Raw genomic sequence first — 27,136 nt, 5'->3', positions numbered from 1 at the left:
TATTGAAACACCATCAGGAGTTAGGTCTTGAACTCCTGACCTCAAGTGATCCACCCTCCTTGGCTTCTCAAAGTGCTGAGATTACAGGCATGAGCCACCACGCCCAGCCTGTGATTTATTTTTGGTTTTCTAAAATAAAAATCGAATCCGTTTGAAATCTCATCAGTCAAGCCCTTCATTCACCACACACTTGTAATATTTTCTACTTTTTTGTGACTTTTGTAACTGCCAGTGGCCATCTGTTAATTATCCTTCAGTTGTGACCTTGATGACTTTTTTATTTCAAGCTGATTAAAACTAAGATCAAAACTGTTCCGAAGTAGCATTTACATATTTTTTGAGTTTTTTCCTTATTAAGAGACAATATCAGTAATTCTCATGCAGAGCATTTACTCAAAAATTTTTTTAATAGAATTTGTAAGTTCTCTTATGAGTCTGCAACCTCCACCTCCCGGGTTCAAGTGATTCTCCTGCCTCAGCCTCCTGAGCAGCTGGGACTATAGGTACCCGCCACCACGCCCAGCTAATTTTTGTATTTTTAATAGAGACGGGGTTTTACCATGTTGGCCAGGCTGGCCTCGAACTCCTGACCTCCAGCAATTGCCTGCTTTTGCCTCTCAAAAAGTGCTGGGATTATAGGCGTGAGCCACCGTGCCTGGCTTCTTATGCCGAATTTTTTTTTTTTTTTTTTTTTGGAGATGGAGTTTCACTCTTGTTGCCCAGGCTGGAGTGCAATGGCACAATCTCGGCTCACCACAACCTCCGCCTCCCAGGTTCAAGCAATTCTCCTGCCTCAGCCTCCCTAGTAGCTGGGATTATAGGCATGTGCCACCACGCCCAGCTAATGTTGTGTTTTTAGTAGAGACGGGGTTTCTCCATGTTGGTCAGGCTAGTCTGGAACTCCCGACCTCAGGTGATCCACCCACCTTGACCTTCCAAAGTGCTGGGATTACAGGCATGAGCCACCGCACCTGGCCTTTATGCCAAATTTTTATGGAATATGTTAAAGGGCAGTAAACATCTGTGAAGGAATACAGAGAATATCTTGAAAATACGATCCCCATCCCCACGGTTATAAAGAAAATGCATGTCCATTATAGAAAATTGGGAACAATGTAGAAAACAAGAAGAAAAAGAAGTCACTTGCAATCTCCTATTCTGAGCCATTGTTAACTGGGCAAGTGTATGTTCTTTCAGTCTTTTTCTGGGTAAGATAGGGGTATTTTATTTGGTAACTTTTACTCAGGTTCTAGGATTTGTTTATAGTGTCAGGTTTAGTGTCTTTTGGGTTCAATGTCTGACCCTCTTGAAGTCATTACAGTCCTTAGAGGCTATTTTTAGCCATTTTCCCCCATTGGTGTCATTTCTAAATGCTGACCATTCTCTCTACATCAAAGCTAGACATGGGCGCTTTCTTTGGTTGTATAGTTTGTATTTTTCTGTTGTGTGTGGCACTTCTTCTGCCTTGTGCCTTAAGTGGTTGTGTTCGTTGACACACTACCATGTTGCCCAGGCTTGTCTTGAACTCCTGGGCTGAAATGATCCTCCTGCCTCTGCCCCGCAAAGTGTTGAGATTACAGGCCTGGGCTGAAACGATCCTCCTGCCTTGGCCCCCTGAAGTGTTGGGATTACCGTTCCCAGCCTCTTTTTCCTGGTTCTAACTCTTTTCTGACACTGTGAAGTCGGCTTCCATTATCCTCAACATGTCTAGTGGGTGGCTCCATTAACTGACATCATTTATTCATTGTATTCATTCTTCCAGCCACATCCTCCATCTCCTCCTCCTGCCATCTCCTCCCTCCCACCACCGCCTGCCCATGCTATGCTGTAGCTCCCCAGTCTGTGCTCCTGTTCCCTGGGCCCAGGGCTCAATTTTTGGACAGCTTCTCTCTTATTTCTGCCTTTAGGGATCTCACATAATTTTATGATTTTAAATACCATGCCTCAAATGTATATATCCCTAGCTTGGACCTGTCCCCAGAATACTAGACTTTTATGTCCGTCTACTTCATATCTCCGTTTAAGTATCTGGAAGACTGTTTCTGCTTTTGCCTAAAACTGAACATCTGATCTTTCTTCCCAAACCTGCCCTTCCAGACCCATTGATCTAACTGTCCAGGCTGAAAGCCCTGGGTTTCTCCCCACTCTTCTCTGTTTCTCACATCTGACTTGAATCCCTCAGCAGATCTGGTGGCCATGTCTTCTAAATAGAGAGTCCGACTGCCTCCTTGCTCTACCTCCCTCCTGGTCCAGGTCTCGTCCCGCACCTGCCTCGCCTGACTGGGCTCCTGCTCCTGCCTCTGCCTCAGCCTGGTCTCTTCTCCTGGCATCCAGAATGATCCCCAGGGAACCACAGTCAGACCATTTCATTCCTATACTCACGACCCTCCAGGGGCTTCCTGTCTTCCTCAGCTGAGCCCTGTGGAGCCGCACAGTGGGCCTGGGGCCCTCGTCGTACCTGAGCTGGTGTCACTATGTCTCTCCCCGGCGATGCTGGCCTCCTCAAGTCTCCCGACTGTGCTTCTGTGTGTGCTTCGCCTCTGCTTGGAAGTCTCTTCTCCCAGCGACCATGGGGCTCGCGTCCTCACCTCCTGCAATTTTTTTTCCATTTACCCTGACTTGAAGCTCACCTGCATTTCTTTATTGCTGAGATGTCACCTTCTCGGGGAGATCTTCCTTGCCCGTCCTATGTGAGATCACAGTGCCCAAGCCTGCCCTCTCTCCCCTCTCTTCATCCTGCATCTGTTGTTTATATCACTTATCTCTACCTGGCGTACTTTCTTTGTTTCTTTTGCTGTCAAGTTGAATATAAGTTTAAGTTCCCTTCCCCTCCCACGTCAGGGATTTTTGTCAGTTTTCTTCACTGCTATATCCTTAGCACCTATAATAGTGTCTGGCAAATAGGCTAAAAACCTATTCAGTTTTTATAGAATTCTGCTTTGTCGGATATTTGTAAATGCAGGGTGATTCTTATTATTTACAGTAGTTTTGCTTCATAAAGTCACTGAGGGCCGAGCACAGTGGCTCATGCCTGTAATCCCAACACTTTCAGAGGCCGAGGCGAGTGGATCACCTGAGGTCAGGAGTTCGAGACCAGCCTGACCAACAAGGAGAAACCCCATCTATACTAAAAATACAAAATTAACCGGGTGTGGTGGCGCATGCCTGTAATCTCAACTACTCGGGAAGCAGAGGCATGAGAATCACTTGAACCCAGGAGGTGGAGGTTGCGGTGGGCCGAGGTTGTGCCGTTGTACTCTGGCCTGGGTAACAAGAGAGAAACTCTGTCTCAAAAAAAAAAAAAAAAGTCACTGAAATCTCTAAATTATCAGCTATAGAAAAACTCACTGCTCCTAGGGGAAATACAGGAGTTGAGTCATTTACATTGAGCTCCCAGCCAGCAGCTCTGTGACTCGAACCTGAATGAAGTGTCCCTAACACATGCTACATCTCCGTCAGGCACATTGCAGCCATCTTGTGCTCAGGACTGTTGGGGGAACCAGCCCTCAATATTTCAACGTAGGTCCTTTCTATTTTCCCTAAGTGTCGGCCGGTCTGAGAAACAAAGAGAAAGAGTACAAAGAGAGGAATTTTACAGCTGGGCCGCTGGGGGTGACATCACATATTGGCAGGTCCATGATGCCCCTAAGCCGCAAAACCAGCAGTTTTTATTAAGGACTTTAAAAGTGGGTGGGGGTGTATGAACAGGGAGTAGGTCCCAAAGATCACAGGCTTTAAAGGGCAGTAAAGATCACAAGGCAAAGGGCAAAGCAAAGATCACAAGTCAAAGGGCAAAATTAGAATTACTGATGAGGGTCTATGTTTGGCTGTGTACGTATTGTCATGATAAACATCTTAAACAATAGAAAACGGGGTTTGAAAGCAGAGAACGGTCTGACCTCAAATTTACCAGGGTGGGATCTTTCCCCCACCCTAATAAGCCTGAGGGTACTGCAGGAGACCAGGGTGTATTTCAGTCCTTATCTCAACCGGATAAGACATACGCTCCCAGAGCTGCCATTTACAGACCTCCCCCCAGGAATGCATTCCTTCCCCAGGGTATTCCTTGCTGGAAAAAGAATTCAGCGATATCTCTCTTGCTTGCACATCTGTTTATAGGCTCTCTGCAAGAAGAAAAATACGGCTCTATTCTGCCCGATCCCACAGGCTGTCAGACCTTATGGTTATCTTCCCTTGTTCCCTGAAAATCACTGTTGTTCTATTCTTTTTCAAGGTGCACTGATTTCATATTGTTCAAACACACATTTTACAATCAATTTGTACAATAGTGTTCCTGAGGTGACGTACATTCTCAGCTTACGAAGATAACAGGATTAAGAGATTAAAGTAAAGACAGGCATAAGAAATTATAAGAGCATTATTAGGGAAGTGATAAATGTCCATGAAATATTCACAATGTATGTTCAGAGATTGCAGTAAAGACAGGTGTAAGAAATTATAAAAGTATTACTTTTGGGAACTGATAAATGTCCATGAAATCTTCACAATTTATGTTGTTCTGCCGCGGTTCCAGCTGGTCCCTCCGTTCAGGGTCCCTGACTTCCTGCGACACAGGACACCAGACTACACCTCAGCCCTACACTTGGGGCTCTTTATACTGTGAAATCACCAAAAAAAACACAGAAGTGTGAAAAACATGACACCAAACAGACTCTGAAAAGGACGCTTGGTGATAGTCTGAAAGCGGAGATGGGAAGGGAGGGCGTCACCTTGTTGGACTTTACCTGGGAACCTGGGTGTCGGGTGCCTAAAATTTTTGGCTGCTGTGCACATGACTGAAAGTGCTCTGTGGATTGATTTGGGGCTGTTATTACAAGTAGGTGAATTTGTAATTACAGAATCCTCAAATAAGGAGGATTGACTGTTTTGAATTAATGAATGAACGCTTTGACAGTGTTTGAGCTGCCAAAGTTCTAGAAGTTCTACACACAGAAGTAACACTTACCCTTATTCATTCTTTGTAGGGGGAAGTCATAAAATGGTATGTCTTTTTAATATCCTTTTGGGGAGAGCAGATTGGCCACAAGGTTAAGAAGATTTGTGATTGGTAAGAAAAAGAAACATTTCATTTAATTTATGTCTTTATATTCAGCCACCTCAAGTTTTCCTTCAACATCCCTCTGGAGTCAGAAATAGAGTGGCTGCTAGTTTTTGTTATATGATTTCTTTGCTGCACTGCCAAGTTCTTAAACATTTAATTTGTCATCTCTCTTTGCTTTCTTCCACCAATGGAGAACTCAGCTTGCCTTGTTTCTTGCAGGGTGGAGGGGGGTTTGGGCGTTTTCTATTTACTAGAATTTGGTTCTCAATTGGTGGAATAGAAAGTAATTTCAGGTGTCCCCTGGATAAGCCTTTTATTTTCATAGACAGATATTTGTTTTACTATCGATTAAAAAACTATACCCCGCTCAGCAAACCCATGATTTCACAGATATTGTTGCTTAGGATAAGGCTAGAATAGGTATTTAATTTTTCAGAGGCAGAACTTAAAGAAAAATAAAAGTATGGTGTTAACATATGAAGGTGGTCTGGGAATGACTGCAGTTTGGGGACACAGCTCGGCATTCCCCCATGCAGTCTGGGTGCCGAGTGGCCCTGAGAGGAGCCAGGGAGACTGCAGACTCTGTCAAAGGCAATTGCTAGGAAGCCAGAGCTCTTTTCTCCTTTGTTTGTGTGTGTGTGTGTGTGTGTGTGTGTGTGTGTGTGTCTGTGTCTGTGTGTGTCTTTGTGTTTGTGTTTAAACCTGTTCAGTGATTCCAAGCCCAAGGATATTGTTGAATTTTAGGAAGCTGGAATTGGGAATGAGCTGCCAGGAATCATTGAGGGCAGGAGTGGAATTTGGATCCAACAGGGAGTTTGCTAAATTTGTCTCACTCAGCAGGTGGTTGTTGAGCATCTGTATGCACGGCCTGACCAAGGCCGGATGCCTGCGTCTGCACCCGTGTCTCCCAAATGACTGCTTTCATTTCGTTTTGCCAGAAGATGTGCCAGGGAGGTGAATGCGTTTAGTTCTAGTGCTGACAGATGTGAGAGTGTGTTCAACTCTGTCTTCCAGTTACCACTGCCATGTGTACCCCTATCCAAACACAGCCGAGGAGCGGAGGGAGATCCAGGAGGGGCTGAACACCCGCATTCAAGATCTCTACACTGTGAGTAAGCCGGGAGTGGATGCCTCCTTATCTGAGGGCTGCCAAACATTTACACATACATTTTCTCTGTTTTTTTAACATAGATAATATCGGTCATAGACAAATCAAGATGTTCTAGTGAGATTGGAATGTTGCTTCCCTCCCTCCTCCCCATGGAAGTTTTATTTTAGCAACATGTTAGGAACCTGAGTAGTAATGACATGGCTTTAAACAAATATTCTGTGGTCACCTTTGATATGTTGGACGGTAATTCTTTTTTCTTTTTGAGACGGTCTCGCTCTGTTGCCCAGCCTTTGAGTGCAGTGGCGTAATCTTAGCTCACTGCAACCTCTGCTTCCTGGGTTCAAGCAATCTCTGCCTCAGCCTCCCGAGTAGCCGGGATTACAGGCGTACACCACCATGCCTGGCCAATTGTGGTATTTTTAGTAGAGATAGAGTGTCACCACGTTGCCCAGGCTCGTCTCAAATTCCTGACCTCAAATGATTCGCCCACCTCAGCCTCCCAAAGTGCTGGGATTACAGGCGTGCACCACCACACTCAGCCTGGATTGTAATTCTTGTAATCCTTTTTTTTTTTGAGGTGGAATCATGCCCTGTTGCCAGGCTGGAATGCTGTGGTGCAATCTCAGCTCACTGCAATCTCTGCCTCCCGGGTTCAAGCAATTCTCCTGCCTCAGCCTCCCGAGCTGGGATTACAGGCATGTGCCACCAATCCCTGCTAATTTTTTTGTATTTTTAGTAGAGATGGGGTTTCATGATGTTGGCCAGGATGGTCTCGATCTCCTGACCTCGTGATGCACCTGCCTCGGCCTCCCGGAGTGCTGGAATTACAGGCGTGAGCCACTGCCCCGGTCTGGATTGTAATTCTTGATCACCCAAGACAAGCCAGCCCTAGTTAACATGGTGAGGGCATTATTTTACCAGCAGGATTTAAATTCATTTTTCTCCTGATGACAGTGAGGATTCTTGTTGGCAAGAAGTGTCCTTCTGACTCAGTTAAGCGAGAGAGGATTTCTTGGCAGGGTGGGATGGGCATTGGTGGCTCACAGGGTTGATGGGGCGAGGCCAAGCTTGGGAATGGGTAGGAACCCGGGGAGCTTGCTGGACCCTGGTAGACCACCATGCTGCTGCAGTGACGATGACGTCTCACCATTTCCTGTGCCCTGGGGTCAGGTTCTCCAGAGGCAACCTCCCAAAATAGGGCATCTGATTGACTGAGCTTAGATTTTTCTGCCCACCTCCGAGTGGTACTAGGGGCAGGGAGGAGAAGGAAGGAACGGCTCCCTTAGCTGCCACCAGGATAGGCAGATGCCTGGAATGATCCTCTGTCAATGGGGCGAAAGTCCTCTAAAGGAAGTCGGGTGCCAGGTGGACAAAAACCAAAACATGCCCATTCCACTGTTGTTCTTCCCTAGGTACTGCACAAAACCGAGGACTATTTGAGGCAAGTGCTATGTAAAGCTGCCGAGTCTGTCTACAGCCGTGTGATCCAGGTGAAGAAAATGAAGGCCATCTACCACATGCTGAACATGTGCAGCTTTGATGTGACCAACAAGTGCCTCATTGCCGAGGTCTGGTGTCCCGAGGCGGATCTGCAGGACCTGCGCCGGGCGCTGGAGGAGGGCTCGGTAAGGCTGCCTTCCTCTCCTCTGCCAGGAATAGAAGAGAGACTGATGGAACTGATAAATTCCGAGAAAAAAAAGAAGGGAGAATTTCATAGAGTAATGAGAATGCACTGTGTTGACTCTTCTTTTTTTTTTTTTTTTGAGACAGAGTCTCACTCCGTTGCCCAGGCAGGAGTGCAGTGGCACCATCTCAGCTCACTGTAAGCTCCGCCCCCCAGGTTCATGCCATTCTCCTGCCTCAGCCTCCCAAGGAGCTGGGATTACAGGTGCCGACCACCACAGCCGGCTAATGTTTTGTATTTTTAGTAGAGACAGGGTTTCACTGTGTTAGCCAGGATGGTCTTGATCTCCTGACCTCATGATTCACCCGCCTTGGCCTCCCAGAATGCTGGGATTACAGGTGTGAGCCACCACGCCCGGCCTTGTTTTTTTTTAATATTAATTTAAAAAATTAAAATAGAGATGGGGTTTTACTCTGTTGCCGAGGCTGGTCTCAAACTTCTGGCCCCAAGGGATCCTCCTGCCTCAGTCTCCCAAAGTGCTGGGATTACAGGTGTGAGCCACTGTGCCCAGCCTTGGCTCTGTTTTGGAACTGAAATTATGGTGAGCTGCTCATTCAAAGGTGTATGTGTGTACATGTGTTTTTACATTGCTCTTTTGAGTAAGTAATTCATTCACATGGTTTAAAAGTGAAAAGAAATAAAAGAGTATGAAAGACACAGTTCAGTGGCTTCCAGACACAGTTCAGTGGCTTCCTCCCACCCCATAGCCTTACTTGTCCACTTCCTCCACTCAGAGATAACCATTACTTCAGTTCTGTTAGTTCTTTGAGTTTCTTAACCATAGATAAGCAGATATGAGTAGATATTATTTTTCTTTCTTTTTCTTCACAAAAGGGCGCTATTCATACTATTCTTTTCACTTAATAAAACTTCTCTATTTTTCTTTACTGTTTAATATTCTGTTGTGTGCATACCATGGTTTATTTAACCAGTTTTCTGGTCATTTAGGTAGTTTCCACTTTTACAGATAGCACTATGATGTCAAATCTATTTGTAGGATAAATTCCCAGAAATGGAATTGCTGGACTGATGTTGATAGATGTTGTCAGCTATTGTATTTCTCTCATTATGAGTGAAGGGGAATACCTTTTTTTTGTTTAAGAACCCTTTGGCCGGGTGCAGTGGCTCACACCTGTAATCCCAGCACATTGGCAGGCCGAGGCAGCTGGATCATGAGGTCAGGAGATTGAGACCAGCCTGACCAACATGGTGAAACCCCATCTCTACTAAAAATACAAAATTAGCCAGGCATGGTGGCACATGCTTGTATCATGCCTGTAATCCTAGCTACTCGGGAAGCTGAGGCAGGAGAATCGCTTGAACCCAGGAGGAAGAGGTTGCGGTGAGCCAAGATGGCGCCACTGCACTCCAGCCTGGGCAACAAGAGCAAAACTTTGTCTCAAAAAAAAAAAAAAGAGCCTTTTAAATTTTCTTTTTTTGGTGAACTGTCTGTTCATATTCTGCAGCCATTTTCCATCATATGTTGGCCTTTTTCTTACCAATTTCTGTTGGCTCCTGGTCTGTGACACCAGTAAGAATATTTTCCCCGGTTTGTCCCTCGTCTTTTGACCTAGGATGTTTCTATTTGTTTGTTTGTTTGTTTTGGCCATGCAGAAGTTTTTTGTTAAATATAGTTGAACTTATCCATCTTTGCTCTTACACCTTCCAGATGTTGAATCACAGGCTTTGCCCACTGCGAGATTCTAGTATAATTCTTCCATGTTCCCGCGAGGTTTTCTTCTACATTAAACTCGGTTTTTGGTCGTGGAAAGAACAGGTTTACGTATTTCAAGTGACAATTAAAGGAACACCTTTTTCATGAGTGTTTTGGTTATGTGACCTTGTCTCATTGCATAATTCTGTGATGATACAAATGTAAAATATCATGTCCATTATGACATCAACATGAATACCCAGTACTGAGAAAGACAGCAACACATAAATAGTATTTTGTTATTTAGAGTATGAACCACCTATTTGAGAGATAAACACAGATGATTCTTCTTTTACTGAGGTGACATGAGTTTGAGGGACATGACTAGTACTCCTGTTATATGTGGTATGTGTGCTGCTTTGTAACTTTCAAGGTGGCTGCATTCAATTCAGATCGAGCCCATGGTGCTGTTTCTCCGTCTCCCGCATGCACACGCGCTGGGGTCTCTTGATCGAGCCCATGGTGCTGTTTCTCCGTCTCCTGCGTGCACACGCACTGGGGTCTCTTGAGAGCTGCGTATTAAGGCCTCAGTGGCCGCGTGGCCACCTCCCGCTGCATAGCTGTTCTTTGCTCTGCTTGTGCACTCCGACTCTTGGTTTCCCATCAAGGGTACTGAGCTCTCAGCCCACCTCTTACTGCTCACAGTCACCGTCTCTTCCCTTTCCTCATCTGTCCTGTCCTGTGTTATTTTTCTCCATACGTTTTTAGTTTTCTTGAAAAGGAGCTGGCTTTCGAAGATAAAAGCAGGTGACTGAGACATTCTCCAGTGTTGATGAAGCCTGGCTCATCACCTGCATCCCCACACCTCATGAATCTGGCTCTTCACGGTTGCCTTGGTAGTCAGCTCCTGTCTACAGGATGCCTTTTTTTCTGTTGCCAAGATTGAATTTGATCAGGCACACAGGGGACTCACATGCGGAACTCCTAACAGGCTGTGCCAGGCGGAAGCAGGGAGTCTCAGCCTCCAGTCTGTGGATCCCAGTTCTTGGGTTCATGTCTCTCTAGTCACTTGGCTGCCTGAAGCTCATTCCCTAGAGATGCCTCACAGAGGCTTGCAAGAATCATATTCCCTGAATTCTCACGTTGATCACAGTAGCTGTCTGCTGCTTTTATAATTGGGAGTTAGTTTTTCTGGAAATAAAATTCTGGGCTCATTTTTTTTCCCCTTGAGTATCTTACACATGTTCTTCCATCTTGTTCTGGCACCATGCTCCCAACAAAAAGCCTGATGCTAATCTAATTTTCTTTTCCTTGTAATTCTTGTGCTTTTTTAGTTTAGTTTAGTTTTGTTTTGTCTCTAAAGACTAGTGATTTTCAGCCTGGGCAACATGGTTAAACCCCATCTCTACAAAAAAACTTAAAAATGAGCCAGATGTGGTGATGCACCTGTAATCTCAGCTACTCTGGAGGGTGGGGTGGGAGGATTGCTTGAGCCTGGGAGGTTGAGGCTGCATTGCGCTCCAGCCTGAACAACAGAGCCAGACCTTGTCTCAAAACAAAAAACAAAACAAAAAACCAAAAAACAAACAATGATTTTACAGAATGTGTCTGTCTCTCTCTCTCTCTCTCTCTTTTTTTTGGAGATAGAGTCTGGCTCTTTCACCCAGGCTGGAGTACAGTGGCATGATACTGGCTCACTGCAACCTCTGCCTCCCAGGTTCAAGTGATTCTCATGCAGTGAGAATTCAAGTGATTCTCAGCCTCTCAAGTAGCTGGGTCTGGAGGTCTGCACTGCCATGCCTGGCTAATTTGTGTGTGTGAATTTTTAGCAGAGATGGGGTTTCATCATGTTGGACGGGCTGGTCTCGAACTCCTGATCCCAAGTGATCCACCTGCCTTGACCTTCCAAAATGCTGGGATTACATGCATGAGCCATCGCGCCTGGCCCAGAATGTGTCTCTTAATGTGGTCTTTCTGTATGTTCTTTCAATATATAGTCTTTGGTGGTGGTTTTGTTAATTTCATAAACGTTCTCCTGAATTGTAGTTTTTGGTATTTGCTCTACTGTCTTGCTTTGGTTTTCTTCTTTTAGGACCTCCTGTCATCTTTCAGTGGAACCTTCTTTGCTTATCTTCAGTATCTGTCATTTTCCCTTGAATCCTTTTTGTCTTTTGTTCCTTCTTTTTGATTTGTAAGATTTCCCCTCTATGCCTTCTGTTTCTCTTACAGCAGCATGAGGAAGGTTCTTCACTTTTGTGTTCCTTCTGGTTTTGTCTTATTTCTGAAATAATTTTTTTCTCTTTTTCCTAATTCCTTCTTGAGTTCTGTTACCTCATTCCTGAGTCTTTTAAAATCTGATTCCTGGTGCTTTTTCCTGTCTTGTATTATTTTCTTAATTCTTTTAACTCCTTTTGAATCAGTCAGTTACACTAGTTTTATCTGTCTTGTGGACCTTCTTTCTGGCGTCTTCTCACTGTCTGTGGGTACTCCCTGGCTTTTTTCTTCTTATGACCTTTTTATAAGATTGATTGATAATGAAAACACTTTTAAAGTAACGTAAAACAGGTTAGTGCCAGAATAGCAGATTTTCCAGTCAAAATAAGCCTCTTTTTATTTTATTTTATTTTTTTTTGTTTTTGAGAAGGAGTCTCACTCTGTCACCCAGGCTGGAGTGCAGTGGAGTAATCTCAGCTCACTGCAACCTCTGCCTCCCGGGTTCAAGCAATTCTCGTGCCTCAGCCTCCCAAGTAGCTGGGATTACATGTGCGCACCACCACGCCTGTCTAGTTTTTGTATTTTTAGTAAAGATTAGCCTGACTAACATGGTGAAATCCTGTCTCTACTAAAAATACAAAAAGTAGTCAGATGTGGTGGTGTGCTGCACACATGTAATCCCAGCTACCTGGGAGGCTGAGACACGAGAATTGCTTGAACCTGGGAGGCAGAGGTTGCAGTGAGCCAAGATCATGCCACTGCACTCCAACCTTTGTGACAGAGTAAGACTCCTTCTCAAAAAAAAAATAAAATAAAATAAAAAGAGACTTATTTTGACCGGAAAATCTGCTATTCTGGCAATAACCTGTTTTACCTTATTTTAAAAGTATTTTCATTATAAATCAATATAATGCGTTTCAGAAGAATTGTAAACACTGATGGATAAAGTTATATTTATGATTTTGCCATACTAGAATTCATGTGACATTCTGGTTTATTCTTGCCTTTCTCATTTTTTTATTAAGTATATTGCAGTTGCCTCAAACTTCCTCTTTCTTCACCGTTTTTAAGAGATAAAGTACTCAGTGTCAGTTTTCTGTCGGTGACTGAGCCAATTCCATACCTATGTGCCCCGCATTCCCCAGCCCCCATTCACTTCTGGCCCATTCAGTCCTGCTCTCGCCCTTCCTTCTTGGAGACCACAGCCCCCAAGTGCCACCCTCCCCAAGCCCCTGCTTCCTCACAGACGGGCTTTTCCCCCAGCCCCTCTCGCTGCTCTTGACCCTGTTGAGTGGAGATTAATCCTGTACCAAAGCTACACACAGAGCATTGCGAAAGCAGTAACCCAAGGCTGGGTGCGGTGGCTCACACCTGTAATCCCAGCACACTGGGAGGCCAAGGCAGGTGGATCACCTGAGGTTGGGAGTTCGAGACTAACCTGACCAACATGGAGAAACCCCCAAAAATACAAAATTAGCTGGTGTGGTGGTGGGCCCCTGTAGTCCAGCTACTCAGGAAGCTGAGGCAGGAGAATCACTTGAACCCAGGAAGCAGAGATTGTGGTGAGCCAAGATCGTACCATTGCACTCCAGCCTGGGCAACAAGAGTGAAACTCTGTCTCAAAAATAAAAACAAAGCAGTAACCCAGATTTGTTGAATATGGATAGTAATTTTCTTCTTGGATAGTAATTTTTTTCCTTTCCTTGTTTATGTGGAAGAGAGAGAGTGGTGCTACAATCCCCTCATTCATGAACATAATCCCCACGAAAGAAACACCCCCCACTCGAATCCGCACCAACAAGTTCACCGAGGGATTTCAGAACATCGTGGATGCTTATGGAGTAGGAAGCTACAGAGAAGTCAATCCAGGTTGGAAGTCTGATTCGTAAATACCCATATTTCCAATGGCATTGCCGCATTCTTGCTCTAAGAATGGAATAGATATTTGGAAAAAGAGGCTGATCGCTACTTTTTTGCTATCTTATTTAAAACTATAAGGTTTTAAATGCAACCACCCAATCCTATCTTGGGAATTCTGGAGAAAGTCCAGATCGTTGTGTATCATTGTGTTTGAATGAACTCAGATTTTCCATATTTGCTGTGAATCAGAGATCTCTTTTCCTTTTTTCTGCAGCTCTCTTTACCATCATCACCTTCCCGTTTTTATTTGCTGTGATGTTTGGAGACTTCGGACATGGCTTTGTGATGTTTTTATTTGCCCTTTTGTTGGTGTTAAATGAAAATCATCCCAGACTAAATCAGTCACAAGAGGTAAAAATATAAACACTCCAGCTCATATATCTGGTTGGGTGGCATTAGCAGTGACCGAAAGAGACACACCCCTCAGATGTTCGCTGTAGGCTGTGGCTGTACTGGGCAGGTGTGTGGCCTGTCAGCTGTGGCTGACAGGGATGTCTGCGGGGCCAGGCTGTTTTCCGAGAAGCCGCGGGAGGAGTGGTGAGGGTGGTTCCCACACCGACAGCTGTCACATGGACACCCTCCAGTGACCATATTCTGATCCTCCCGCCTTGCCCTTCACAGATCATGAGGATGTTTTTTAATGGCCGGTACATCCTCCTGCTGATGGGGCTGTTCTCGGTGTACACCGGCCTCATCTACAATGACTGTTTCTCAAAGTCAGTCAACCTGTTCGGCTCTGGGTGGAACGTGTCTGCCATGTACACCTCCAGCCACCCCCCCGCAGAACGTAAGAAGATGGTGCTTTGGAAGTAAGTGTCCCATAGCTGGTGATGCTCTGGGTGGGAAGCATGTTTCCTAGACCTTCCTCCTCCCTGGTCAGCCTCCTCACTCTGCTTTTTGTTACAGCGACAGCGTCGTCAGGCACAACAGCATTTTGCAGTTGGATCCAAGCGTTCCTGGAGTGTTCCAAGGCCCTTATCCCCTTGGCATTGATCCTGTGAGTGCACCGCACTCTGTCATTGTCTCTGGGTGCTCTGTGGTGCCACTTAGCTTCGGGCGCCACGAGGTTCTCTAGACTGTTGAGCAGGGTTCACGCTGCACCAAGGGGGAGGTGCGCATTAGCCCCTGTGCATCCCAGTCCCGGACATTGGGTGGGGAGGCCAGGAGCTGGGGTCCCTTGGTTTGGGAAGGTGAGGTCAGAGGAAGTCCTCAGAGAGCCAGGACTGTGTTCTGTCATGTGTCCTACCTATTTTCCTCTGGCGAAAAATGGCACTTCAGTAGCCCCGAAATGTGTGCCATTTCCTACATTTCTTCCTTGTATATGTGAACTTTTAAAAACCCTTGATCTGGAAAGAAGTAGCATGGAATGCTAGAGCTGAAAGGAAGCGTAAGGTTATTGTAGAGCTTACTGGGGTAGTTGTTTGGAATGGGAGAAGTGTTAGTAGAAAGAAAATGGAGAAGTACTCAGGCCTGTATTTCCAGCACTTTGGGAGGCCGAGGCGGGCAGATCATGAGGTCAGGAGATCGAGACCATCCTGGCTAACACGGTGAAACCCTGTCTCTACTAAAAATACAAAAAATTAGCTGGGCGTGGTGGTGGGCGCCTGTAGTCCCAGCTACTTGGGAGGCTGAGGCAGGAGAATGGCGTGAACCTGGGAGGTGGAGCTTACAGTGAGCTGAGATCCGGCCACTGCACTCCAACCTGGGCAACAGAGCGAGACTCCATCTCAAAAAGTAAATAAATAAATAAATAAATAAATAAATAAATAAATAAAATAGAAAATGGAGAAGTAGCTGCAGGGTGCCAGGATCCCCAGCCTCTTCTAGGGCTCAGCGGCAGTGGCTGAGGCATCGGACCTCAGGGCTAGGTGGGGTTTTTCTGGGCTGTCAGGAGTCTTTCTGGAGAATCAAAAGAATGACTCAGAAACCATCTCAAAATTAGTTTGTGGATGTAATTGTGTACAGTCATTGGGCAAAAAAAGTCTAGCATTCCTTAACCTGGGCTCTCCAAGGAGGCAGTATCTCTTAGTGTGTTCTGTTTATTCTTATCTCTGATCATGATTAGTATAATTTCATGTTGTAGCATTAAGTCTTAATGTAACTGAAAACTTGGAAACACAGCTACAACAGTTTCTTTAAGACACAGTATTTTGGAGCCAAATTCAGTGATAACTTGTAGCTTTGTGTTAAGGAAAGAAATGTTTCTGAATAAGGGAACCAAGGAACAAAGTTTGAGTGAGTTTTTTTTTTTTTTTTGAGAGGCATTGGAGGAAATTGGGGTATGGTTTTGTCTTTCTGTTTTAACTTAATTTTAAACTAGGCATTACATTCATTTAGTTCAAAAGTAAACCAATGTGTGTACATTACATATATAAAATGCATACTTTAAAATAATATATAAAAGTATATATAATATAAATATATCAGCGAAGTTGACTGGCCTCCTGGTTCTCAACCCTGAATACTTCATTCTAAAATCTTATTTTTCCAAGGGCAAAATGAGATAATTCAGGGCTAGGAACTGGGAGACTAGAAGTTTTAAAATTACCTGGGAGTGGTGGTGCGCGCCTGTGGTCCCAGCTTGTCGGAAGGCTGAGGTGGGAAGATTGCTTGAGTCCAGGAGGTCAGGGCTGCAGTGAGCCATGATTGCTCCACTGTACTGTAGCCCTAGGTGACAGTGAGACCCCTTATCTTAAAAAAAAAAAAAAAAAAAAAAAAAAAAGGCCGGGCGCAGTGGCTCACACTTGTAATCCCAGCACTTTGGGAGGCCAACGCAGGAGGATCACCTGAAGTCAGGTGTTTGAGACTAGCCTGGCCAACATGGCAAAACCCTGTCTCTACTAAAAATACAAACATTAGCCAGGCATGCTGGTCCAGCTACTCAGGAGGCTGAGGCAGGAGAATTGCTTGAACCCAGGAGGTGGAGGTTGCAGTGAGCCGAGATTGCGCCACTGCATTCCAGCCTGGGTGACAGAGTGAGACTCCTCAAAAATAAAAAAATAAAAAAAAGATTCTGTTTTAATAGGCCCTGTTTCCCTTTTCCTAATCCACCTGAAGAGCAGGTTGTAGGAATTCATTTTCAGACAGTAAGAGAAGCAGTCAGTGAGTGAGGAGGTTGTGGGGACTCAGACCAGCCAGGGGCACCCTGGGGAGGTCAGCCATGGCCTGGAGTCCCTCTTGGCACATCTTGGCTTGGCCACTTGCAGCATTTCTGATTTCATTGTATTCACAGCTAAACTTTATGACAAAATAGACATATAGGAGCATGTATGGCACATGTATATAAACGTGTGATGACACATGTATGTCTCCTGCCCACGTAGAGGGGACATAACCCAGGACCTTGAAAGCGTCCTGACCCTTCCAGTCTCTGAGCTGTGTGTGACTTTCCCTCGCCTTGCCTTTTGTCAAGACTTCCCAGGCACATCTCCCTAAGTGCTATGTGGTTCCATCTGGCATCCTTTGGCGTTAACAGTGATAAAATTGTTTTCTAACTGTCTGTGGCCCTGGTTTAAGGAAATCAGTGGTTCTCAGATTGAAAGCATCAAAAGAAAAGCCTGAATGTTGTTTCCTTCTTAAACTTAGGGCCACCTTTCGAGTTAAGACAGGGACTTTCTTGAGTGTCACCTGTTGAAGGAAGTTAAAGATTCTGTTTTGTTTTGTTTGGTTTGGTTTTAGATTTGGAACTTGGCCACAAATCGCCTCACTTTTCTAAACTCTTTCAAAATGAAAATGTCTGTGATTTTAGGAATCATTCACATGACTTTTGGAGTCATTCTGGGAATATTTAACCACTTGTAAGTACAGATTTTTTTTTAAGCAATATTTATAAACCAAACTTGGCATTTCTTCAGTTTTGCTTTTTGTTGGTGACTGGATTTATTGGGTAAGGGGCAGCCAATATGATGTTGTATTTACATGATTCTGTTGTGGCTGTTTAGATTTTCTGTGGTTTCAGCAATTCATTCATTCAGCAAATATGTATTTATCGAGCGCATAGTAGTGCCAAGTGCTATTTTAGGCACTCGGGGTTCAGCAGTGAGGAGGGCAGAAAAAATTTATTGCCCCAATGGAGCTTCCATTCAAGTGGGGGAGACATCTGACATGTGCATTCATGTCGATTTCCAGAAGGGATGCTTGTCATATTCCGTTTTTATTTTACAAATAAAAAGTCTTTTTGTTTTTACTTTATTAGAGCTAGTATATGAAGAGTAAGAGATGGTGTCATTTTTCTCTAACTAGACCTGTTCATTCTCATCTCTAAACATAATTTGTATAATTTGATGTTGTAGCTTTAAGTCACTATAACTGGAGTCTTGAAAAACTTTTATAACAATGCAAGATACAGCATTTTGGAGCCAGATTCACTAATATTGTGTAGCCTTACTTTAAGGAAGAAAATGTTTCTGAATTAGGGAACCAAGGAAGAAAATTTGAGTGAGATTTGACCCCCAAAACTGTAGCCATTTTGGCCGACTTCACATCTCTTCCTCGTAGATGCATCTGGATACTCAGATGTATCTGGAGTCATCATATGAGAAATGATGTTATTCTGAAATTCGCTTTATGTTTAGTTGTAGAGAGTTAAATTTACTCTTTTTAACGTAGGCTGATCTTGTTCATGGGTTGATTGATTCCTTTTCTTTTCTAGGCACTTCAGGAAGAAGTTCAACATTTACCTGGTTTCCATCCCAGAACTTCTCTTCATGCTCTGTATCTTTGGATACCTTATATTTATGATTTTCTACAAGTGGCTGGTTTTTTCAGCAGAAACCTCCAGAGTTGCTCCCAGCATTCTGATTGAATTTATTAACATGTTTTTATTCCCAACCAGTAAAACAAATGGTCTTTACACTGGGCAGGTGAGTCATCTTCCCACTCTCATGAACTTAACGAAAGTATTCCCAATAGCCTTTTATTCTGAGCAGTAGAAGTGTCGGGGTGATCTCCACAGACTCCCAGGAGCCTGGGAAGGTTGCTTCTGTCTCTGCGTGTGTCATCACTGGAGGATGCCAGTCCAGCTCGACTGCTGTGTGCAGGCTCTGGTCAGGCAGCATGACCAAACTCGCTGCCATTCAGTAGCCATCAGAATGAGTAGGAAGAGGCCAGGCACAGTGGCTCGTTTCTGTAATCCCAGCACTTTGGGAGGCCAAGGCTGGCGAATTGCTTGAGCCTGTGAGTTCGAGACCAGCCTGGGCAACACAGCAAGACCTCATCTCTACAAAAAAACCCAAAATTTGCCAGGCGTGGTGGCTGTACCTGTAGTCCCAGCTACTTGGGAAGCTGAGGCAGGAGGATCACTTGAGCCCAGGGGGTCGAGGCTGCAGTGAACCATGACTGCTCTGCTTCACTCCAGCCTGGGTGACAGAGCAAGACCTTGTCTCAACTAAAACCAAAAGCAAAAAAACCCCTGAAACCAGCAGAACTGGTGGGAAGAAAATGCATTACCGGAGGGTTTCCCGAGGGCTGCCCAGTCCCCCCATTTAGAAGGGACTACCTGGGTCACAGCACATGGACCCTTTCGAAAAATGAGCTTTCCTCTCACTCTACGTTTGTGTGATGTCACAGTGGGCTCTCAGGGTTCCCTGCTCTGCTTGAGGCCCCACTCTGCCATTTCCTCAGGATGGAACTTGGAGCAGATGACTAACTTCTCTCTGCCTCTGTTTCCTCATCTGTAAAGTGGGACTAAAAATAGGAGCTGGTTCATGGTGTAGCGCACATGTGTCCAAAGTGCGTACGAACGCACTTGCACAAGCCAGCTACTCAGTAAATGTCAGCGTTTGCCATAGTTCTTACCCACCTTACATTGAAGGTCTTTCTGCTGTGAGTGCCACGGCACCTCCTGCCCATGGATGCTGGCCCAGACACAGCTCACCACGTTGTCCAGTGTCTGTGAGGACATCTGGGAAACCCTCCCAGTCGATAGTGTCCGAGCCTGTGTTCCTCCTGAGCCGTGTTTTGGTTCTTCATCTTGTTAATCTGTGAATGGAGCATTTGGTTTTGTTTTTCACATTCTATTGGGTGCTGGAAAGTTTTAAGTCGGATTTGAAGCTCAACTTACATAACTTTGGCCTCGTTGATGAGATGCATATTTGCGTTCTCTTTGAACTTTTCAAGTTTCTGCTTTTTTTTTTGTTTCTCTTGTTTATGATTTTTAAGAATTGTATTTTATCATTATTTTGTTGAAGCTTTGTACGATGGCATAGACACCACAGATAAAAGCAAGGGCGTTCAGTGGGCATAGGCACTGTGGACAGAAACATCAGTGAAGGGCAGCTCCCTTTATTCAGTACCTGCCGCACACCTGAAAGTGTGCTTTCCTTACTTAGTGTTTCTTAGTTCTCACAACAGCCCCAGGAGGTAGGTGGTGTCGTCCCCTGTTACTGGTGATAACCAGTGGCTCAGGGCAGTCCTGGTCACTCAGCGGTCTGTAGGGCCAGGCTGGTAACCTAGGTCAGCCTGGCTCCAGCCTAGGACTTCTGATGTGGCTCTGCCTGTGGCCGCCACCTCTCGGCTTTTTGAGAGGCTCATCGTGTTGATGTTGTGTAGATAATACAGCCCTGTGCCTGAGTAGCACACAGAGCTCTCGGGACCTGTTTTTGATGAGGGGCAACCATAGAGAGTGATAAGCTTGGACAGCACAGTGTCCCATCCAGACCCTGGAAAGCCATGCGGACTGCCGTGGCTGTGTAAGCCTGAGTGAGTTTTGCTCTTGATTTAGCTTTAAGTAACTATAAATCTTGGTTTTTCTAAGGAAGTTTTTTTGGTTTTGTTCTGAATTCTATTCCACGATTTTCTGTGTGTGGAGGTAAATCCACTTGCTTCACACTCAGGAGTCCTCAAACAGTCTTTATAATCATCAAATAACAGGAAAACAGAACCAAAAATATAAAAAATATTCTGCTTGTGCTATGCTTTCTCATTTACAGTGTTTCCAGAAAATGATTAGTTGGAGTTTGACTTTATTTACAATTTTTGTAAAGCTTCCTTGCTGGTCTGAAACAAAATAATACTTTACCACAGGGTCATTAATGTTATGCATCAGTTCTAGAATTCAGCTGTGAGTTTAGGAAAAGAAAACCCACTGGCAAGTGTAGCTGGCTGGCATTTATTTAATGTTCCTCGCGTGGAGACATTGTGTGATCTTTACTGATTTCATCGTGTGCTACTGACACCGCAAGCGTGCGTTCACGTTGTAATCGAGTTTCTCACCTTCTGCACTAACAGGAGTATGTCCAGAGAGTGCTGCTGGTTGTCACAGCATTGTCTGTCCCGGTCCTCTTCTTGGGAAAGCCACTGTTTTTGTTGTGGCTTCACAATGGGCGTAGTTGCTTCGGGGTGAACCGGGTAAGTGCCGGTTTGGATGCATGCTTGTAAAGTGTGAGCAAAGTCTGCTTTCAGTTATACAAGGATTGGTGTAGAAAACACCCCTGGAGGGTTCCTTGTCTTGATTTAAAGGCCAAAGCTTCCTTTATTTAAAACATTGACGTTGGCTGGGCATGGTAGCTCACACCTGTAATCCCAGCACTTTGGGAGGCCAAAGTGGGCAGATCACTTGAGCCCAGGAGTTTGAGACTAGCCTGGGCAACATGGCGAAACCCTGTCTCTACCAAAAATACAAAAATAAGCCAGTGTGGTGGTGTGCACCTATAGTCCCAGGTACTCAGGAAGCTGAGGTGGGAGATTGCTTGAGCCTGGCAGGCAGAGGTTGCAGTGAGCTGTGATCGTGCCACTGTACTCCAGCCTGGGCAGCAGAGCAAGACTCTTGTCTCAAAATAAATAAGTAAATAAAACATTGATGTTGAAAGAGCCTGCTGTGTCCAGGGCCTGTGGAGACAGGCCCTGCTGGCATGAACTACAGGCTTATTAGGAGTTTAACTCAATCCTTCAATTCAGATGGGCATAATTAAAATGCCTTTTTCCATATTCTTCTTAATTTCTTCTTTAAGATTTTCTTTTTTCTTTTTCCTTTTTTTTTTTTTTTTTTGAGACTGGAGTCTTCCTCTGTTGCCCAGGCTGGAGTGCAGTGGCACTATCTCAGCTTACTGCAACGTCTGCCTCCTGGGCTCAAGCAATTCTCTTGCCTCAGCCCTTGAGTAGGGGGACTACAGGCACCCACCACCACGCCCTGCTAATTTTTGTATTTTTAGTAAAAGACGGGGTTTTTCTATGTTGCACAGGCTAGTCTCGAACTCCTGACCTCAGGTTATTCACCTGCCTCGGTCTCCCAAAGTGCTGTGATTACAGGTGTGAGCCACTGCACCTGGCCTAAAGAACTTTTTTATTCTTAAAGAGCTGAATCATTAAGAGAAACAAAGAAACTATAAATAAAGTTTTGTTTTGTCACAACCTTGTGGTTTTACAGGCACTGACTCTGTGCTCTTTTGGTTGTTAGAGTGGTTACACACTTATAAGGAAAGATAGTGAGGAAGAAGTTTCATTGCTGGGAAACCAAGATGTGGAAGAGGGAAATCACCAGGTGGAAGATGGATGTAGGGAAATGGCGTGTGAAGAGGTAAATCTTTTCAACTGCTATTGATAGATAAGTAACCAAGCTTCCATAGAGATGATCATGTTAAGATAATATTTAATCATCTTAAAAAATGGTTAAGGAAATGGGACTTCCAGCCTCCAGAACTATGAGAAACCAGTTTCCATTGTTGAAGCCAACCAGGCGGTGGTTAGGGTTCGAGTGAAGGTTAGCACTTTCCAAATGCTGTTTGATGATAGAGTTGGTGGCATTATATGTGAGTTCGGGTCATTTTGTCCTTTTCCTTCTCCAGTGGGATTTCTGCTGTTATATTACCAGTTATGATTGGAGTGACTTAAGGTGCCATGAACATTGCTTTCAGAAGTTTCTTGTGTCAGTCAGAACTTTTCCATAGTTGGAAGAAATAGAGACCCAGTTTTTTCTGATTGCAAAGGGATTTTTACTGGCTCATGGCAGGACAGAGGTAGAGTTGGTTTCAGGATGATTACAGTTTTTGGGTCTCCAATTCCAAGAGGCCTTGGTTGGCTTTTTTTCTTTGTAAGTTTTCTTTATATTGTGAAGTCAGTTGGCCCCATGATGCTAGAACCATGGTCACAAGTTGCCCTGGGCTTATTTTTTCAGTTTTTCTATCAGCGAGCAAAGCGCCCTTACCAGCTTGTTACTCTTAGGAAAAAATCCCCACATACTTGCTGTCCCTGCACCAGTGACTGCCGCCTCAGTCCCCTGCACCGGTGACTGCCGCCTCAGTCCCCTGCACCGGTGACTGCCGCCTCAGTCCCCTGCACCGGTGACTGCCGCCTCAGTCCCCTGCACCGGTGACTGCCGCCTCAGTCCCCTGCACCGGTGACTGCCGCCTCAGTCCCCTGCACCGGAGACTGCCGCCTCAGTCCCCTGCACCGGTGACTGCCGCCTCAGTCCCCTGGGGCTGCCATAACAAAATACCACAGACTGGGTGGCTTCAATAAGAGACTTTTTCTCACAGCTCCGGAGGCTGGCAGGCCCGGACTCAGATGCTGGCAGGCTGCTTTCCCTGAGGCCTCCCTGCTCGCTTGCTGTGTGTCGGCCCAGGGCCTGTCCTCTGTGCCTGTGCCCTGCTTTTCCTGCTCTTCCCAGAAGACAGCAGTCACAGTGGGTCAGGGCCCACCTCCTGACCTCACTCAACCTTGATTACCTCCTCAAAGGTTCTGTCTTCAAATACAGTCACATTGCAGTTAGAGCTTAAGCATAAGACTTTTGGGGACATAATTCAGAGCAACTGTGGTTGGGGATATAAGGCTGGACAGGGAAGTAGTAGCTCCCCACAAAGAAGAGAGGTGCAGTCCCGGGCAGACAGAGCAGAGCACGGCCTCTGCTTTCTTTTCTTGGAAACTTTACTTTGACCATTTAGTGAGGACCAAACAAAATTTCATATAATCAGCATTTTGTAATTATTATGTAATTTCATGTTTTAATTCGGGACAATTAATAATTAAGTTCTAGCATCATAGAGAAACAAAAGCAGAGCTGGAAAGCGCATCCGAGTCACCTTGCCTGGTGTTTTGCAGCTTTTTCCTATCAGGGACCCCTTGCATAGTTTTCCCTGGTTGGCTCTACTTAGAATGCCCACATCTAGTGAATCGCCTTCTACTCTTGCAGTTGGTGAATACCTATTTTATCAGTAGAGGTTTCATAATTACTGAGACCTGCCCAGGAATCCCATTTGTATAGCAGCTGTGGCCGTGGCAGTTCCTCTGGTCTAGCTTCTTGGTTTACACACGGGAGTCTGAGGCATGGGGTGGGAGTGGGACTGATGAAGGTGGGGATTTGGGGTGGTAAAGTCTGGTCCTGGAGCTGGGTAGTGGCAGAGTGATGGACAGAGTGCAAGTCTTGGGTTTCTGTTCCTCACGCTCCAGCGTGTTCTCACCAGCATCCAGCCAGCAGCTCTTTCATTGTAATCCTTGAAGTGGAACCCACTTGGCATGTAGAAGTACACATGTAACATCATGACTCTAACATATGTTGTGTGATCTCTCTCAGTTTAATTTTGGAGAAATATTAATGACCCAAGTAATCCATTCCATTGAGTACTGTCTGGGATGCATCTCCAACACCGCCTCCTACCTGAGGCTCTGGGCACTCAGCCTGGCTCATGCACGTAAGTTCCTGCTTAGACCTGCAGTTCCCAACGCCCTGTAGTGCCAGCAGACTCAGGGGGCACTGTGGGATATTTTAACTTGGTAACTAATAGTCATAGCACCATCTTTCAGCTGCCATGTGAACTTATACTATTCACTACTTAATACACAGCTCTCTTGGCTATTTCTTTTGGCTGAGGGGTGCTGTGGAAAAATCACAGAGGGGGTCTCTCTGAGGCTGGTCTGGCTTCAGAGGCTGCCCAATTAAAAAAAAAATCACTGAGACACAAGGGGCTTTGAGAACTGAGATGGCTTGGGAGCCTCTGGTGTAAACACTTGCTGCTGCTGCCATTCCTGTTTCTGTTAGTAGTTATTTTATTCAGTGCTGCCTTACCGGGTGTGAATATCTGTTTATTTCAATCAAGTCCTGCCACAGCACTCATGGGTAGCTCTGATCACAGGAGTCCTCTCTTTGTACGATTCCAATAATGCACACATGTTAGTTTCCACAGTGTAATTAACACCTGTTCCCCAGCAGCATGGCTCCAATTTCAGTCACCACAGTAACTAGCTGTGTAGGTAGGTGCAGGTGCATTTACCACCCTATGTGCAGCGGGTGTTGTGATGAAGATGCTGATGACCCACCAGTGGTGCTCGGCAATGTTTCAGGACACTGAAGGGTGCAAAGGGTGCAGTGTTGCAAGTGGGTTCAAACTTAGAAAATAATAGGACAGGCCGGGTGCGGTGGCTCACACCTGTAATCTCAGCACTTTGGGAGGCCGAGGCAGGTGGATCACCTGAGGTCAGGAGTTTGACACCAGCCTGGCCAGCGTGGCAAAAGCCCATCTCTACTAAAAATACAAAAATTAGCTGGGCATGGTGGCGGGTGCCTGTAGTCCCAGCGACTTGGGAGGCTGAGGCAGGAGAATTGCGTGAACTTAGGAGGCGGAGGTTGCAGTGAGCCAAGATCACATCACTGCCTTCCAGCCTGGGTGACAGAGCGAGACTCTGTCTCAAAAAAAAAAAGTTAAAGGAAAAAAAAATAGGACAATTTGGCAAGTATTAGGAAAGATGCTTGCTCTGGATCAAGTCACCCAGCTTGCCAAGTTACGCAACAGGAACCAAGCACTGTTCAAACTACCCTAATAAACTGGTTTTTTGGTTTTTTTGTTTTTTTTTTAAATAACAGACAAAAGACTTTAATACCCAGTGCTTCTAATGTTTTAAAGATATATTTACCATTTTTTCATTTCCCTATAGTTTTTGTTAAAACATTAAAAACTCTTCTATTGGCCGGGTGCGGTGGCTCATGCCTGTAATCCCAGCACTTTGGGAGGCCTCGGCGGGCAGATCACAAGGTCAGGAGATTTTAAGACCATCCTGGCTAACACGGTGAAACCCCGTCTCTACTAAAAATACAAAAAATTAGCTGGGCGTGGTGGTGGGCGCCTGTAGTCCCCGTTACTTGGGAAGCTGAGGCAGGAGAATGGCGTGAACTCGGGAGGCAGAGCTTGCAGTGAGCCGAGATCGCACCACTGCACTCCAGCCTGGGCGACAGAGCAAGACTCCGTCTCAAAAAAAACAAAAAACAAAAAACAACTCTCTCATTGTTGGCCAACAATATAGCCAACAATAAGAGAGTTTTTAATGTTTTAACACAAATTTTAAAGGCCACAGAACAAACCTTTTCCCCCATGGATTAATAGGGATGCTTCGGATGGTTTTGATTGCAAGGTCTCTTTTGTGCTTCCGCAGTACTGTGCAAAGCAAGCACTGCCTGTGCTTGTGGAACCACTGGACAAGAGAGTGTCTTTTTTTTTTTTTTTTTAAATTAAAAAAATGCTCATGTTTTTATAAGCATAGCCGAAGGCCTGGAATCGTATGGCTGGAGGGGCCCTGTGGTCGTTCATCTCCATTTTGCAGAGGTGGTGGCAGAAGCCCGCTGAGTGTTGGTGCTTTACTCACGGCCATCCAGTTGGTCCCTCAGTGGCAGAACCAGGTCTGGGAGCCTGTTTCTGGCTGCCTGGTCCAGTGCTGCTTTGGGAGGTCACTAACCCAAACCTAGTTTGGGGCAAGACCTCCCTTTGGGAGATGCCTCTGATGTTTTTGGAGCACCAGGTCTTCCTTAGTGTTTGAGACAGTGTCAGAGCTGACTGGCTTTCCCATGAGAAGCAGTTGGGTCTGTGTTACCTGTGTGTCTATTATTTTATGGGATGATAGTTCAGAGCTGTCAGAGGGAAATAGTCCAGGGAGCTCCCAGGGGGACCCACTGTACGTAAGCGGGCGTGACCTGTGCGGGCTGCACTCCTTTGCAGAGCTGTCTGATGTCCTGTGGGCCATGCTGATGCGCGTGGGCCTCCGCGTCGACACCACCTATGGCGTCTTGCTGCTGCTCCCGGTTATCGCGCTCTTTGCAGTTCTGACCATTTTCATCCTTCTGATCATGGAAGGGCTTTCTGCGTTTCTTCACGCCATACGCCTCCACTGGTGAGTTTGAAACCTAGCCTTGGAACTGTTACTTAAAAAACATACCCGCCCCCCGCCCACCGCCCCGCCCCTCCGAATATACACAGCCCTGCAAAATCTAATGCTGAATTTAGGCCTGTTCTTCCCTTCCTACCATTGGGATCTATGTTCATATCCTCTGAGTTAAAATTGTATTTTGGGCCGGGTGTGGTGACTCATGTGGGTAATCCTGGCACTTTGGGAGGCCAAGGCAGGTGGATCAACTGAGGTCAGGAGTTCAAGACCAGCCTGGACAACATGATGAAACCCTGTCTCTACTAATAATACAAAAATTAGCTGGGTGTGGTGTCATACGCCTATAATTCTTGGGAGACTGAGGCAGGAGAATCGCTTAAACCCAGCAGGCAGAGGTTGCAGTGA

At 45.5% G+C, this 27,136-nt stretch overlaps 1 protein-coding gene across 1 annotated transcript in view; it reads left to right on the top strand.

Annotated features, from left to right (window-relative positions):
* LOC105493880 (ATPase H+ transporting V0 subunit a2) overlaps nucleotides 1-27,136 on the top strand; it is a 56,025-nt gene that overhangs the window by 23,952 nt on the left and 4,937 nt on the right. The window contains exons 7-19 of the mRNA XM_011761831.2: nucleotides 4,986-5,068; nucleotides 6,077-6,170; nucleotides 7,586-7,798; nucleotides 13,444-13,594; nucleotides 13,860-13,996; nucleotides 14,267-14,454; nucleotides 14,552-14,642; nucleotides 17,324-17,442; nucleotides 18,297-18,507; nucleotides 20,873-20,992; nucleotides 22,041-22,160; nucleotides 24,153-24,270; nucleotides 26,566-26,737. Of these exons, the coding sequence (XP_011760133.1) occupies nucleotides 4,986-5,068; nucleotides 6,077-6,170; nucleotides 7,586-7,798; nucleotides 13,444-13,594; nucleotides 13,860-13,996; nucleotides 14,267-14,454; nucleotides 14,552-14,642; nucleotides 17,324-17,442; nucleotides 18,297-18,507; nucleotides 20,873-20,992; nucleotides 22,041-22,160; nucleotides 24,153-24,270; nucleotides 26,566-26,737 (1,817 nt within the window). The remainder of the gene's footprint in view (nucleotides 1-4,985; nucleotides 5,069-6,076; nucleotides 6,171-7,585; nucleotides 7,799-13,443; nucleotides 13,595-13,859; nucleotides 13,997-14,266; nucleotides 14,455-14,551; nucleotides 14,643-17,323; nucleotides 17,443-18,296; nucleotides 18,508-20,872; nucleotides 20,993-22,040; nucleotides 22,161-24,152; nucleotides 24,271-26,565; nucleotides 26,738-27,136) is intronic.

This window comes from Macaca nemestrina, chromosome 10 (assembly GCF_043159975.1).
Source record: "Macaca nemestrina isolate mMacNem1 chromosome 10, mMacNem.hap1, whole genome shotgun sequence".
In the NCBI taxonomy this organism is placed as follows: domain Eukaryota; kingdom Metazoa; phylum Chordata; class Mammalia; order Primates; family Cercopithecidae; genus Macaca; species Macaca nemestrina.
Note: the sequence above shows the minus strand (reverse complement) of the source record. Positions and strands in the feature narration are given on the sequence as shown.